The following is a 16,639-nucleotide window of genomic DNA, read 5'->3' as shown; positions in this document are numbered from 1 at the left end:
CGCTCTGTCAGATGTCCTAGTGTCCTTGCACGTATGTTCTCTGGGGCTCATAACACCTATTGGAAATGCAACATTGCCATAGGCACCCTTCCCCACATTTGGAGGAAATGTCCAGCCTTACGTCCCTTCTGGGACTGAACGCCGAGATCAAAGTTGATGCTGGTACAGGATGTTCTTCTAGATCCATCCTTCTGGATTCTGCACAAGATTGGGGGTTCTAGATCTCCATATAAGAATTCACACTTTAAATATCTAAACAGTGCTACGAAAGCAGTTTTTCTGGTATATTGGAAGTCCACTTCTCCACCCACGATAAAGGATTAGTTTACTAGACTGGACCATTATATGACCATGGATAACCTTCTTTTGTTGGGCACAGAAAAACATGCAGATTTGAGTGCTATCTGGTACTCTTGGTTGATGTTTAAAGAATCTAAATGCAACTTGCTCCTGCTCACTGCATTCCTGATTTTGGTCACTTCTGTCATTGGTTCCTTATGCTTTTCAGTATCTACATTTCCACCTTCGACGGTTTCATACTCCCCTTTACCTTGTCCAAACTATCTTTGCCTGGTTATGTTTTATATGCAAGTCAACTAACGGTTATGGCTTTGCACCTGGCTACAGAACCAGCTTTAAATCTTCCTCAGGATTTTCACGATTCTACTATTGGATTATTGTTATGCAGCTTTCTTATGTTATATGGACTGGTGTTTTCCTAGGTCATGCCATGTATAGAGATATATATTATTTGCTCTTTGTGTATTTCATATATATATATAGCTTAATAATAACATTAAAAATAAAAAAAATTACAATTTTTAAGAACAGAAGTCACAAACCAGCACAACAAAGCATAACACACATCAAAAGAACCAAGCCTCTACAAATCTATAAAATAAGGGATTTTCCTATAGCTTATAAACCATGTCTAGGACAGTGGCAGGCATCAGACACTCTCAATGGGTGCCACATGTGCCCTGTGTGACATATAATCGGGTGTACAATGGAAGATATTACTGAGGTTACAGAATGAGTGGGGAGCACTCACAGAACACATAACTTTCATCAACAGTCAATGCGTCGCCAGTGAATATGCTGACAAGGCTGCATTGCTACTTAAAGTATTATAACTTTAAATATGATGGTAAAGCATCATGTTTGAAGTTATAACGTCAACACGATTAAAATGCTATAAGTAGCATTACAACCATCTGTATAATACCACCAGCATTCTCCCGTCGGCATATTCACTGTCAACAAAACACGTGTATACCATCTTAAACCTATACAGAATATTAGAATGAAAAAGTTTTTGAATTGTAGAAGGAGTAACTAGAACAAAAAACAAACAAATTCATCAACAACGAAAGTGCCCTGGTCAGGACTGAACTCAGCAGTACTAAAACCATTGTGACTTCTATTTGTGCCAAAGTATACATGTAATATCACTAGACTCAAAAGAGCAAGGCTATTACAGCTGAGGGTACTTTTTTCATTTTCACATACATTTTATAAAAGCAACCACGGGAAGAATATTGGAGGAAGATGTGTTTTGGGATTTTTGACTCTTCTTTCATGCTAGAAATCTACACAATACAACATTATCTTAATAAATAAAACAGAATACTGGTGAAACAAATTATAACAATGTGAAATCTGGTCTGGATAAAGAATACTGTAATAAAGTTATATAATGTCATAATAAATGCTACAATTATAGCAAATTGCTGAACACATTCACCTGACCAGTGCTCAATTATTTATTATTTTAACAATAGCAGTTATTCACAAGCTAAAAGGAACATGTCAGTAAATGAGTGCGTTTACATAATACACACCTCTATCCCCTCTGAGAAGATGAAAAAGGCTGTAAAGATTAAGAAGAGACCATTCACAAAGCCTGCCAGGACCTCTGCCCGGACATAACTGAAAGTAAGAACAAAAACACAGATATAAAATGAACATAAAAAATAACTCAGTTATGTAAACATGTCAGAAAAGTAAACATGTAGTTTTAGGCAAACACTGTCACTAGTTGGGATTAATTAACAATAAAGAAAGCGCTTATCATGCAGATCCGGTTTCCATTACTAAGATCCTGAAATAATTGAGTAAACACACTGTAAAGAGATGGTAGAACTGAGCAAGCCGCAAACCTTCTGTACGTGCCCAATTACTGCTGTATTAAGAAAAACTATCCGTATGATTACAGGGCTACTACATAACTCAACACCAGCAGGTGGTACTGTATGTTACATCTATCAGAATCTTCTATCCAGGCAAACCCAGAGGAAGCTACTACACACCATGACTAAGACCACCTACAGTATAAGGCAGAACACCAGTGTCTTACACATAAACTCATTCAATATCTGTCAAACATGGGAAGGTTTACTTGCAAGTAAAGTTTATTAAATTAATAACTACTAAACTATAAAAGATACATAGTCGAGAATCAGAAGTGAATCTACCTGAACTGAAGCAGTGATCAAAGTGGGGGCAAACGGGATGATTATTACTGATATGTACACCAGAACTCTAGAAATAAGAAAGGAGTAACTACTTTACACACCGTATTAGATTTATATAGGTAGATATATAGCTATATTTTCTATCTACACGGTTGGTGCAATAGTTAGGATTACTGCCCAACACCACTGAGGTCTTGGGTTCAATTCCTGCCACGGCTCTAACTGTGTGTGGTTTGTATGTTCTCCCCTTGCTTGTGTGGGTTACGTCTGGGCAATCTGGTTTCCTTCCACAATCAAAAAATTTACTGGTTGGTTAATTGGCTCCAGACGAAAATGAACCCTAGTATGTACAGATTCGCCCAGTTACATTGTGGCTGATTGCGCCACAAACGTGAGCCGCTTGCCTAGCAACAGAGGTTCATACACAGTGTGCAGGTCCATATTTGTATTACCAAAACAAAAAGTTCAGTTTCCTGAACTCCCATTTGCTGGTTGTCAATCACAAGTGTTTAGCCAATACTGACTGTTTGTAGGGGATTGGTTACATTGCTCAGCAACAGTAAGAAAAAAAAGTTTTGTTTTTGTTTTGTTTTTTAATTGGCATTTTACAGGTCCCAGCTTCTCTCCCTAAATCCCATTTGGATTACAACAGATCAAGATATTAAATATAAAATAATATATTCTAAAGAGCTAGATGGAGGTTTGAGGAATATATATGCAAAGTTTAATACCAATTTAAGTGTATTTTAAAATTGTATGTGGTATAGATATATATACATATATACACACAGAAGTGCCAAAGTCATGGGATAGCAGTATGTAAAGGTTATGGTAGGTGGTGTCACCATACTCCGACGTCTTGGAAATTCCAAGACCTGCATCAGTTGTAAATCGGACAACTCATGAGCACCGGCTAGACTACTCATGGCAAGGCAACATGAATTATAGGAGTTTGAACAGGCATGATAGTGGGTGCCCGATGGATGGGACATTCCATTTCCAAGGTTGCGTGGACATTCAACATTCCTCGATCTATGGTGTCACATGTGTACTGGGAATACCTCATGGAAGGCATTACCACCCAGCGTTGAGAGCGCAGTGGGAAACCAAGGGTGCATAATGATCGTGACCAGCAGCGTCTGGCCAGAATAGTCAGTGGTAACAAATAAGCAACACTGGCTCAAATCAAATCCATGTTATTTTTATATGGTTACATAAACTCATGAATAGCCCTTACCCGTATGAGAAAGCTTCATTTGTTTTCCACCGGGAAATTACGGAAGCCGCCAGGCCAGCTAGTAATGCAGTACAATCAAAGAACATATGGAAGGAATCGGAGATCAAACCTAAACTGAAATCGACACATAAGAAACAAATCAATATCATGTACTATCAAAGTTAATCTAAATCTATGTTAGGAAAGGTTAAAAATAGATACTTGTTATGAAACAAGAACTGAACTTTAGTAATTCATGTTTTTTTTCATTCTACAGCCTTAAGTACCAACATTAATCTGTAAAGGGGAATGTAGTCAGGTGGGAGCGCCAACAATGCAACAAACACAATAAACAGATTCCCTGAAATGAGCATGCAAACTTCAGCCAGGGACAATCTTCAAACAAACAGGCTTTCCATATCGGAGTAGAAGTATTGTGGCCTTGTCATCGGCCAGCTGTGACTTCGAACAGCTGCAGCTTGGGCCTTGGTTACTCAACAACAATCAGCAGACGACCTTCATGTTCCAAGTAAGAAACGTTGAAAGTGAAGTCCAATATGAACATTTCAGAGGAGCACTCACGTAGGCCAATGAGAGAGAGTGGGGGGACTGTTATATAGCAGCAGGCTTGGGGGTGGCACATTAACTAGGGCGACAGGTTCGCTGAAGGATTTTACCTACTGGAAGAAGTCAGAATATGTGTGTGTGTGTGTAAACAATGATTCATTATAAAATAAAGTGATATAGAAAAATGAAAATTAAGTCTTATTAGTGACATTTGTGCTCCACATATCTAAAGATCTATTGCTGTAAAGTACTTTTTATTTTATCGCACATAGGCGCTTTTGCATGTTTTACAATTGGATAGTGCGAAAGCGGGAGCGCGCATTAAGTACGTAAAAAGTTTGCAGCAAAACTGGCGAATGGAGCGATAACTTCGCCATGCGAATGCTTTTCGCCAAACGCAACTTTTCGCACCTAACTGAATAAGGCCCTAGGTCTCCTGTCCTATAAATTCTCATGTATTTAAGCATGACGCTTTGCTGAACCATGTATTAAACTGTCTATACCTGAATGTTTCTATCAATTCACTTCCGTTCTTTTGCCCTTTGAGCAGTAATCGTTCAGCTGTACATTTGATTTCTATTTAAATTTGGATGGGCTGCATAACCTCATTAGCCGTTCTCTGAATGGATTTTAGTATAATGTATTAACATATTATATTTTAGGAGATTGGGCCTCAAACTGTACACAATAGACTAAGATAAGTTTCACTATTACCCCAGCCCCACCCTACCACCACTCCCACACACAGGTCTCTCTAAAGCTGGGTACACACCGATAGACATATCGTCCGTTCCATTGAACAGGTTACATATCTATAGTGCATCGCCAAGTGTGTACAGCGCATATGTTTGAACGTCGTCATCCACAGACGTATCCGATCTGCTGTGCAGCAAAGCAGATGGCTGATATATATCTGAAATATATATTGGCCATCTGCTGGTGTATACGGGCGACCCGCTGATCACCCGTACATATGATGCGGTACCCGGCAGTGAGCGACAGCTCAACTAGGCAAGCAATTTAAATACCCGCCTATTTGAGTTCTCAAGCCCGGTACATCGGGCAGACAAATTTTGAAGTGTGTATACACTTGGCAATCACCAGATGGGTCGGAGTTTCGGCCGACCCGTTGAACTAGTGTGTACCCACCCAGCTTTACTCCCGACTCACACCTGCTATTCTGGGGCTGGATAGCCATTGAATCTGTAAAATTACTGCTGTTTCCTAAGTTTCTATTCTGCTCAATTTATACATTTCTTATTTGGCTCCTTAAAATTGCTTGCTAGCTCTAAGATTTGACTGACAGACTCCTGAGTTGTGAAGTATTTCTTCCACCACGAGCTATGTCCCACATCTCTAACTACTGCCCAAGTCTGTACCACTATTTCCAGTTGTATCCAATGATTAAATTACCGTTAGTGGGAAAATACACTAAACGCTCCCTTTGAAGCCATACAATGAAAGTTCTGCATGGAAAGATGTAGGTCTGCCTCATGTATATCTAATGGAATCACACGATGATAGTGGTTTAATGCAGTGCATAAGCATTTAATTAAATAATGGATTCTGCAACAGGCAAAGCATCATGTCTGCTGTCAGTGAAGCCTGCCATTGGTATATGCCCAAGCCTCCAAGTAGGAGACAAATCAAAAGCCATCTAGCGCCTTGCAATACGTGAGCACACCCCAGTATGTAACTCTGCCGCTACCATACAATTACTTCCACAATAATCAGAACAGCATGGGAAGTTAGCGCACTTTGTATTACCATGGTGACATTTGTCCAGGCAAAGTAAATCCAATTGTTTATGTAGATGTGTACTCCATCGTTGTTGCTGCAGGCCTCCTGGTCGTGCCTAGTCCCGTGCGGGTTTACTCATGCCAGGCATCCTTTACGCCACAAATGCATCTTATTCACAATGCAATGCAAATAAGACGCACAAGCAGACTTTACCGATTAAATTGATAGGTTTTGTGACATTTTAAATGATTTCTAGACTATTCATATTCCCCAGAAGTGCTCCTTATCCCACATAAAAAAGGGAGTCAAAACAAAATGAAAAAAATAAATGAAATCAGCATACAGAAGTCAAAGGAAAAACCTCCCGCTTTTGTCACTTTTCCTTCAATTTTATATAAAGACACAAATGCTGGTTAGCGATCATAAGCCAAACACATTTGAATTAGGCATGTGGTTCACTGGCGTCGCACAAAACAAAAGTCAGGATATATCCGACCTAGGGCCGTATACAATTAGAGGTGAAAAGCTGCGATCGGCGAAGAACATTCACCGATGTGATGTTGTCGCCACATTCCAAAGTATCACCCTATTCAATTCCAGCACATTTTCGCATGTGCGAAAAACTCCATAGGCAAAAACAGGCGAAAAAATGTATCCAACCAAAGTCAGGAGAAAAGATATGCAAAATCCCTGTGTGTGCCTAAAAAGTAGGGACTTGGTTCAGTACCCTTTGTAATTTTTGGGGAAAACGTAAAAAAGTGTTTGAAAATGGGGCAAAAGTACTGTGACAGGTAGTTTGGGGGGCTGTATGGATGGGACAGGTGTTATTAAGATTGCTGGTGGCTGCAGCAGGTGTATTTTTTTTTTTATTATTTTAATCTGCACTTTACAGAAACCAAAATATACTAGTACCCATTTACATGTACCCAAATTTATCTGCAGCAATTATTTATAACAAAATACAATGCTTTATAGCATTTTTCAACACTTATGCAAAAAAGCATACAACAGCCCTTTGACTCAATATAAGATCCCAAAATACTTTTATTAGGGCTATTAATACACTTCTATATTGATTCCCTGGGTCAGTTAGGCTTTTTATGGGGAAGACACCGATTTCCCGCCCAAAATAACTGTCCTTTTCCCTAGTTTCACTAGTCGCTGCATTCGCACATATGCAGTTTCGCCTGTTCTGCAATTGAATAGAGCGAAAAGCGGCATTGTGTAAGTAGGCAAAAACTTTGTGCTCACAGCGATCTCGAATTTTTCGCCGCTAATTGAATCCGGCCCTTAATTGGAGTTTGAGATTTTTAAAAAAAAAAATCTGTACAATGCTTGCAGATCTATCCTAGAATTCCTCTCTCTATATAAATAGCATGACAATTTAAATGTTATATTTATGAATATCCCCCCAAATGTCCCCCCCTCGCAAACTGCAGTGTCCCACAGCCACAGGTTAATCATCTGTCCATTTTGAAGATTACAGAACCTTTGTGCTTTCCTGAGATCTCTTCTCACTACACCATAGACATACTACATTATCATATAGATCACACTGTAATGCGCAGGAGAGGGAGGACCCTGGGTAATAATGCTACAAAACTGGTAACAAGAAACATGAAGAAGCATTATTTATTCCCATGCATAGTGTGTGGGTGACACAGTCACTTGTGCCCCAAGAGCTGCAAGCATAAGTATTATAATAGCACCCTTCATGTGCCCTAACTACAAATAATGTATGTTTCTCAAGAATAAGTAATATTTTCAGTTATTTGTTCTGGTCATAGTCCAAAGTAACCGAGCAGCAGCAGCATTAGTATCTTGGAAGATAAAGGCAAAGATAATTATAACAGTTGTTTCATGTAACAGGCAGTATAATAAATAAATCCATTGATAATATCAGTAATACCAATACTGCAGGTGATTAACAGCACTGTCAAACTACACCAGAAATATTTGGTGCAAGTATTGTTCAAAGCATATATGTAAAAAACATTTGTGCATACATTGTAATGACCAGATTCATGTGCATACATTGTAATGACCAGATTCATGTGTCACATAGTAGTGCATTCAATAATTCAGAACAATTGCATTATAAATAATCATCATCCTTTATTTACATAATAACCACTGTATCAGAGAGTATGCGTTCGGCATCCTGGCGGTCGGGATGCCGAAACTTTCATTATCGGTGCCAGAATACAGACGCCGGTCAGAATCAAGGCACCGACATTCCAACAGACAGGATGCCGAAGGTAAGTAACGGGTGGGGTTAGAGTTAGGGGAGGGTTAGGTACTAAGGGGGGAGGGTTACGTTTAGGGTGCGGGGAGGTTAGATTCAGGCACAAAGGGGGGAGGTTAGGGTTAGGCACCAAAGAGGGAGGGTTAGCATACCGACCAACAAGTGTCGGTATGTTAACCCTGTCGGGATTCTGACCACCAGGATCCCGACTGTCGGCACTTCATACCGATTCCCATCAGAGCAGCGGCATTAGTCTCTTAGAAATTAAAAGCAGAGATACTGGTAACAGTTGTTTCACTTAACAGGCAACATAGTAGATAAACAACATATTAATAGTGTCAATAATACAATGTTGCAGGTGATTTACAACACTTACAAACTTCATCAGAAATATTTGGTGCAAGTATTGTCCAAAACATAAAGGTCACAGTTTTCATGCATATATATGTGCAAGATACAGATTAAAAAAGCAAGATGTCAAGGTCTTGCGGCTATATCTGTCCTGTTTCTGCTACTCCTCTGTGTGCAGAATAGCAGCGTACAGGAGAGAGAAGGCACAGGGAGGTATCCAACCTTAATAGAAAGAATAAGTTGGATCTTCTTTTGACTGTGCCCCTGTAACAACTTCTGATGGGGTCAGCCCAGCACAGAGGTGTAAGAGCTAATGCTCTCAATGAGAATACTTCCAGAAGGTAGAAAGCGATAAATGCAGCTATTCATGTAGATTGCAATGTGTCAGATAACTGTTCAATTAATTGTATAATCTTTAGTCAGAACAAAAAAGTAATCCAGGGGATACCAGTTAGCGGATTAATCTGATACATGGGGGCATAATCTGCATACAAAAAAAGGTTACTAATAAAGACTACAACGTCTCGTCCAATGCGCATTTCATTACGTCGTTCGTTAAATCTGTTAATGTGTACTGGCAATCATGCGGTGTCCAGGTTGAAGGGAAATTGCTATGATTGCCGGTCGCTCCATTGTGTACCCAGCTTTAGAGGGACATCATACACCCAATACAGGGACTGAATACTAAACTCACTGTTGGTTTACTGAATCTTTTCCAGATTTAAACTATACACAATTAAGATCTTGTACAGAATTATCCTGCCTTTTCTTTACTGTAAAACTGGTAAATTCTATGCTGGAGGCCTACGCAAGCACAATGCATGCAAACTAAGGAAAAGAACTAAAATTAAACTTGGAATATGATGCTGAGAGTTAAGCTATTGTTATTGGTAACCAGCTTTTGGGAGACTAGCGTACTCAGGAAAGAACAAAGTTCTTCAGAAATATCTTCCTGAAACATTAGCTTTTGGTGGAATTAAAAGGTGTGTGTTTCTACACCAGGCTATAGAATAAAAGAACATAAGCTAGTCTTGGGAAACGCCTGTGGTAAATTAGAGACTTCTTACATATAATGTGTATCATTATCTTTTTATTAAGGTCACGGATAACGATTTAAATGTCAGCCTGGTAATAAGGACAATACACTTTTGTACAGTAATGCAACAGGACAAAATACACATAATGGGGCTGGTGAAGAATTGAACACGTCCGTTTAGCAGACAGACCTGGCATGTTTTTGCTCTGTCAGTGCCTCAGAGCTGAATACACGGAATTATTGGTGATTTGCAGACTACTCAAGTCGTATGTCCATTTGTAGCTGATGGGGGGGAACGGAGTGATAATGTAGGTAAAGTTTAGCAAGGGCATGTCAATGAAATTGCGAGCTTTGCAGAGTTGTATGTACGTGGAGATATGCCAGTTTTCAGATGGAACAAGCAAAGTGATGGTGCAGGTATGCACCAATAATGACTATGGCTATGAAACCAAGCATATAGATACAGTTGGCTCAAGGTTTTGTACATATCTTTAAAAAACAGAAGAGACTGTCCTCACCCTATATTAAGCATTGATTGTCATGCATCACTGGCCAATATGGATAAGAGACCACCAATTTACACATTGGCCAAGCAGAAAGATTGTTCCAGCTCTAATGGGAACTGTTGGGGTGTTCATTTTCCAACTGCAGATCAGTAGCAGTAATCTGATTGCATTTACTAACATGCCCACACATGCATATGTCTATTCATTCTTCGCACTTCTGCACCAAGACCTGAGCGTGTTAGAGCAACCGTAACCACAGTCAAAAGAAAATGCTGTAACTATCAGTATTTGGTAAGAACAGAGGCAGAGTTTGGTTTTAATGAGCAATGGTCATGCTTTACATATTAAATACAGGCTCAACAGAATACCAAAAATTACATTAAATTGGCTTGTGTCTAGATTAGACCATGTGTGTTGCTGTTTGTGGGAGAACCATATAAATAATAATTATCACCAAGATATGCTTGAAAGCATTTAAGATGTATACTATTACCTGTTGCTCCATATCCCATAAAAAAGTTCTACAAATGCAAAGGACAGATTCAAACAGAGGAAGCAGAATAGATTCCTGGATGTAGTATCGGAGAAGATTGACCTGAGGATGAAAGAGAAAAAATCATGTACTGATGAAATGATGAGCAGTGTCACACACACAAAGTCACAGCTTCAAAAGACACCCACCATCGAGTTAGGTATGGGATAGATAAAATATATATATATATATATATATATATATATATATAAAACAGAGGCAATGTGTGTGTGGAGAATACAGGAATTTGTGATGTATGGGCAGAGGATAAAAGGTATATATGATATAAAGATGATGTGCATACATGTATTTTTGAAGTGTGGGGAGGATACAGGTATATATAATGTGCATGTGATGTGTGTGGAGAGGATACTGGTAGAGATAATGTAGAGATGATGTGTGGGGAGGATAAAGGTAGAGATGATGTGTGGGGAGGATACAGGTAGAGATGATGTGTGGGGAGGATACTGGTAGAGATGATGTGTGGGGAGGATACAGGTAGAGATGATGTGTGGGGAGGATACAGGTAGAGATGATGTGTGGGGAGGATACTGGTAGAGATGATGTGTGGGGAGGATACTGGTAGAGATGATGTGTGGGGAGGATACAGGTAGAGATGATGTAGAGATGATGTGTGGGGAGGATACAGGTAGAGATGATGTGTGGGGAGGATACAGGTAGAGATGATGTGTGGGGAGGATACAGGTAGAGATGATGTGTGGGGAGGATACAGGTAGAGATGATGTGTGGGGAGGATACAGGTAGAGATGATGTGTGGGGAGGATACAGGTAGAGATGATGTGTGGGGAGGATACAGGTAGAGATGATGTGTGGGGAGGATACAGGTAGAGATGATGTGTGGGGAGGATACAGGTAGAGATGATGTGTGGGGAGGATACAGGTAGAGATGATGTGTGGGGAGGATACAGGTAGAGATGATGTGTGGGGAGGATACAGGTAGAGATGATGTGTGGGGAGGATACAGGTAGAGATGATGTGTGGGGAGGATACAGGTAGAGATGATGTGTGGGGAGGATACAGGTAGAGATGATGTGTGGGGAGGATACAGGTAGAGATGATGTGTGGGGAGGATACAGGTAGAGATGATGTGTGGGGAGGATACAGGTAGAGATGATGTGTGGGGAGGATACAGGTAGAGATGATGTGTGGGGAGGATACTGGTAGAGATGATGTGTGGGGAGGATACAGGTAGAGATGATGTGTGGGGAGGATACTGGTAGAGATGATGTAGAGATGTGTGGGGAGGATACAGGTAGAGATGATGTAGAGATGATGTGTGGGAAGGATACTGGTATTATATGATGTACAGACGATGTGTGGGGAGGATACAGGTATATGATGTACAGATGAAGTGTGGGGAGGATACTGGTATTATACGTTGTACAGACGATGTGTGGAGAGGATACTGGTATTATATGATGTACAGATGATGTGTGGGGCAGAAATAGGTATATACATACACTGGTGAAGTGCACATACAAGTGCAGTGCCACGTGTACAGGGCGCACCTACCTCACCCAGCCGGACACTTTGCGCAGCAGGTTGAATTTGGGTGGTTTGTACTCATCGTCCTTTATAGACAGCGGCAACATTCTGACACCCGGTGCTGGGGACACCCGAGCAGCGCGGCACCTGGTGACAAGTCACCTTAACCCTTCTTACGGATCCCAGAATCTGCCACCACCAAGACCGGACTGCCTTCTCTTTGGGCGCCCGGTAGCCTGATAGTCAATCCTCCGTACACACCGTGCTGAGCTCCGGCTCCGGGCCGCTTCCTCCTTCCGGGGGAGTTGCGGACAGCTGACACACAGGCACTTAGCAACCAATCACATCACTCAACTCTAGTCTGACTTCCGCGGCACGGACACCAGACACAGAGCGCTGACGGAGCCTTACATTGAGGGCGGGGAGATCATGGCAGTTGCCAGGATCAAAGATGGCGACAGTGAGTCTTGGCTTGTTGATGTTTCTATGAATGGATTAATGACAAGGGCGGGGACCGGATAGACCGGTCTGTGTGTCATAACACAGCGGTCATCCATCGGTTATAGCTAGATCCCCTTCCGCAGATTGACTCTGACGTCATCGGTTACTGTCAACGTCATCCATCAGTAGATTTCTCTTTGTTTGTAGTCTAGTAATGAATGCTTCCGTAATGAATGGGACCCGACACTCCCTGCCCATACTACTGTACATCTGAGCTTGCTGCCCCTCTCTTGTGTGTAGGTTACAGCTAGATCCCCTGTGTATCACCGAGTTTGCTTTGCCTCTTCTCCTTTGCCATTAAGCCTACCTCACACTTCTACTGTACCACTGAGCCTACCCTGCACTCCTACTGTACCACTGATCAGGGTAGTCTGCTCAGGGTCGTCTTATCTTAACAGCACTGTATGTAGGCCCCCCTGGGCAAAACAATGCACTGGGGCTATACTTACTGACTCTCCCGTAGTGGCCGAGCATATTTATAATGGGTGCAGGGTGTGCGGTGCACACGGGCTCCTGGGTCCAGGAGGGGCCCGCACCGCACACCCTGCACCCATAATATACTTAGCTCTGCTGAGTTGCACATCGGCACAGGGGTCTACCATTGTATAAACAGCTGGAAAATTGCTGCCGCTGCCATTTTCCTGTCGTTTGCGCATGTGCAGTACAGGGAAAATGCCCGCCGTGGCCATTTTCCCAGTGGCCTGCGCATGCGCTATAGACTCTGGGCACACTCTACCTACCCTCCAACATGACCCGTTCCATTAGGTACAAAATGCTCTGTTCCTGGACTTCCCACCTAATGTCTGATTGCAGTCATCTGTGTTGAGCTAGGTAATTGATGAGACAGGTGTTTCAGCACAGGTGGCTGCAATCATAAATTAAGATGGAAGTCCAGGAGCAGAGCATTTTGTACCTAATGGAATGGGTCATGTTGGAGGGTCTGACTCTAGTGCCCAGAGTCTATAACTACGGCACTGGCCGCGCACAGCTCAGTGCGCTGCCGGCCGCCAGATGGAGACTGCACACGGGCCCCCTCCTCTCTAAAAATGCCCATGGCCGGGAGGCTTCCGAAAATCGGGTGGTGCTCCCGGCCGCAAAATAAAGCAAGTGTCCCAGTCCACCCACGCAAAATACCTTCCACCATCCTTATAGCCGCCCATCTTCCCCACAGCCACCCACACTCCCTCCTAGGGATGGTCATCGATGGTAAAACATAATCGAATAGGTTTTTTTTGCAAGGTGTCGGGAGATGGAGATTAGCCCCGCCCCGACAACCGCTTAACCCCACCCACAAGGTTCTGATTGGCCCACAGGCCAGTCAGTCAAAGAACAGAAATTACCATCAGTTGGTTAAACCATCGATGGTCATCCATTGCATAGTTGGTTAGCATCGATGGCCACTTGCTATATCGCCATCGATGATAACCACACTGATGGCCATCCCTACTCCCTGCAACCGTCCACATAACAAGTGAAAGTGGGTGGTTCTGGAGGCCGCCGAAGCAATTTCTTCATTGTAGCCCTGCCCTCTGCTTTACAATGCCGGTAATCTCGACATTGTATAGCGAGGGCCGCGATTGTGCCACCACACCCCCGCACCGCCCACCATTGCCGCTGCCACAACCCCGCACTGCCCTGCCGCCGCGCCCTGTGCAGCACTGACCTAGCTGTTCCAGAAAGTTGGCAAGTATGACTACCTACCAATTTACAGGAATAAAAATGTAAACGATCAACACAATTAAACCTTTGATTTATTGGTACTTTTAACAAAATCAATGTTAAACATTTAAAAAAAAAAAAGTGAGAATTAACAGAAACTTTTAAACATTATAAGCCTTGAAAAACAAACTTTTTAACATATAAATGATAATTGATTGGTAAACCGTACAGTATGAATGAATTAGATTGTAAGCTCCTAGGAGCAGGTCCTCCTCCCCACTGTCTCACATCCTTCTTCTCTAGCACTTCTATGACGGCCTTCACCTTGTGTTCTGTTTATATTTTGGTTACTGTATTGTAATGTAATGTTTTGTGTACCCTTTACTGTATATACGGCGCTGCAGATTACTTGTGGCACCCTATAAATAAAATGTAATAATAATTAAATATTCATTGTTAATCAACAACATTTGCTAAATTAAGCTTTAAGTAAAATATATTGGTTAGAAAAAAAGAGATTTATGTTATAACCTGTTAAATTTCTTTCTTCGATTCTGTAGGGGGAACAGGGAATACTTGAGTTTGGTGCTGGCAGGAGTGGGCACCATTTTTATGGGGGGCTGCTTTAGGTGGTCTCCCACTGTTTATTTTTATTTTACTTTTTATAGTATAGAGTGGGCAGTGACAGGCGACCTATACAGGGCCGGTGCCAGGTATCTTGGCACTCTAGGCATAGCTTCAGCCTAGCTCCCCGTCCCTTCCCTTCTCCCCAATCACACTCACACCCACCTCTTTAGTCGTAAAGGTCCAGAGTGCACATGACTGTGCACATATGCTTTTGTGCATGCTGATTTTGTGAGCATACACAATGTAAGTTCACACAACATATGCTAAATTGGTGTATATTTAACACCGCATCAGCACCGTAGTTCATACTGAATATTAGGTTGATCATGAAGTTATGATCCATCAAATGTTCAATGCAACGTCTCTAATAATACTATTCCACATGATGTGTGAGCTGCCCCAGAAAGTGTCTGACTGGAGTTTGGGCTGTATATACAACAAATGTATATAAATACCTCAGGTCACCTGTGTACTTTCAAAGAAGGTGAGAGGGGAAGAGGACGGACAATACTACCTGCCTGCAATGCTGATCCAGCAAGGCATGTTATATATACAAATAGAAATGCAGGGGAAAAGTATGGGTGCAGCAGCTGTCTATATAATCCGCTTCTGCTGTCAGTACTAAGTAGCAAAAGGATGTCTCCTTCAGAGACTTCTTTCATTTTTGTGCTGACGACCTCAGTCACCTCAATGACGCCCCCCCGGGGAGCCGGCGCCCCTAGGTACAGTTTTATTTTTCTAAAATGTACTGTGATCTGCTGGGAGAACACGTGTCAGAGCAGACACTGGAGCCAGAGGCGCTGCAGCGGGCAGGTAAGTGCGGGACAGGGGGAGGTATGCAGAGGGGGGGGCACATAGAAAATGACCAAAGCCGTAGGAACTGCTGCGCTTGCGCTGGTTTTACGAATGTAACAGCGCATGCGCAGCACAAATTCCAGCTGTGGTAAATTAGTGCAGATAGGGAAAACAATCTATTTCCCGAAAAGCTGTCATCGCAAAAATGACAGCTTTTCGGAATACATAGTTATGGAGAGGAGGAATGATGAATTCCTCAGGTAATTAGGTAGAACTCCATGCGAGTTCTAAACCTAATTACCTCCATTGAATTTTAAGTTATGATGAATAGGCTCCTTAAACATTAATGCAAAACAAAACTGGTTTAAACAAAAAAAAAACAAGTTTTTTTTTTTTTTTTTAAAGAAACCTGTTTTTTTTCCAACACTGATACTGATGGTGCGTACACACGTTACAATTAAAATACACGATATGAACAATAACGATATTGATTATATTATTATCGTTCATATCGTGCATTTTTCGGTGCCTCCAACCCGCCAACGACCTGCGATGTGCGGACACGCATGGACGATAAAGATATCGTCCAACGACCGTGCTTGCAGGCTAACCTGGTTGATATCGACCAGGTTACTATAGGGACCCACGATCATTGATCGCGGGTCGCTAGCCGGCATTGGTGGTGTGCTGGATGATCGATATCGATCATCCAGCACACCTGGGAGATCGTTCAGCGATATCGTTATTGCTGACGGGTGTTCCGTGTGTATGCACCATAGTGTGTTGTTTATACTGTAGTATACAGGGGAGCTCCTGATTTTTCCTATTAACTGTCCACCTTAATAAAATTGCAGCAGGCCACAGCGCCAGCTGTGCATTCTTCT

The 16,639-nt window shown here is 42.0% G+C and overlaps 1 protein-coding gene across 1 annotated transcript in view; it reads right to left on the bottom strand.

The window, feature by feature from the left end:
- The window catches only part of SLC30A7 (solute carrier family 30 member 7), a 48,974-nt gene extending 36,340 nt beyond the window's left edge, over positions 1 to 12,634 (bottom strand). Inside the window, exons 1-4 of the mRNA XM_088451297.1 lie at positions 12,201 to 12,634; positions 10,629 to 10,730; positions 3,712 to 3,825; positions 1,842 to 1,929 (exon numbers count right to left, since the gene is read on the bottom strand). Of these exons, the coding sequence (XP_088307423.1) occupies positions 1,842 to 1,929; positions 3,712 to 3,825; positions 10,629 to 10,730; positions 12,201 to 12,280 (384 nt within the window). The 5' untranslated portion in view covers positions 12,281 to 12,634. The remainder of the gene's footprint in view (positions 1 to 1,841; positions 1,930 to 3,711; positions 3,826 to 10,628; positions 10,731 to 12,200) is intronic.
- Between the last annotated feature and the right edge of the window lie 4,005 nt (positions 12,635 to 16,639).

Source organism: Taudactylus pleione, unplaced genomic scaffold, assembly GCF_031769625.1.
Source record: "Taudactylus pleione unplaced genomic scaffold, aTauple2 ptg000546l, whole genome shotgun sequence".
Taxonomy (NCBI): Eukaryota; Metazoa; Chordata; class Amphibia; order Anura; family Myobatrachidae; genus Taudactylus; species Taudactylus pleione.
Note: the sequence above shows the minus strand (reverse complement) of the source record. Positions and strands in the feature narration are given on the sequence as shown.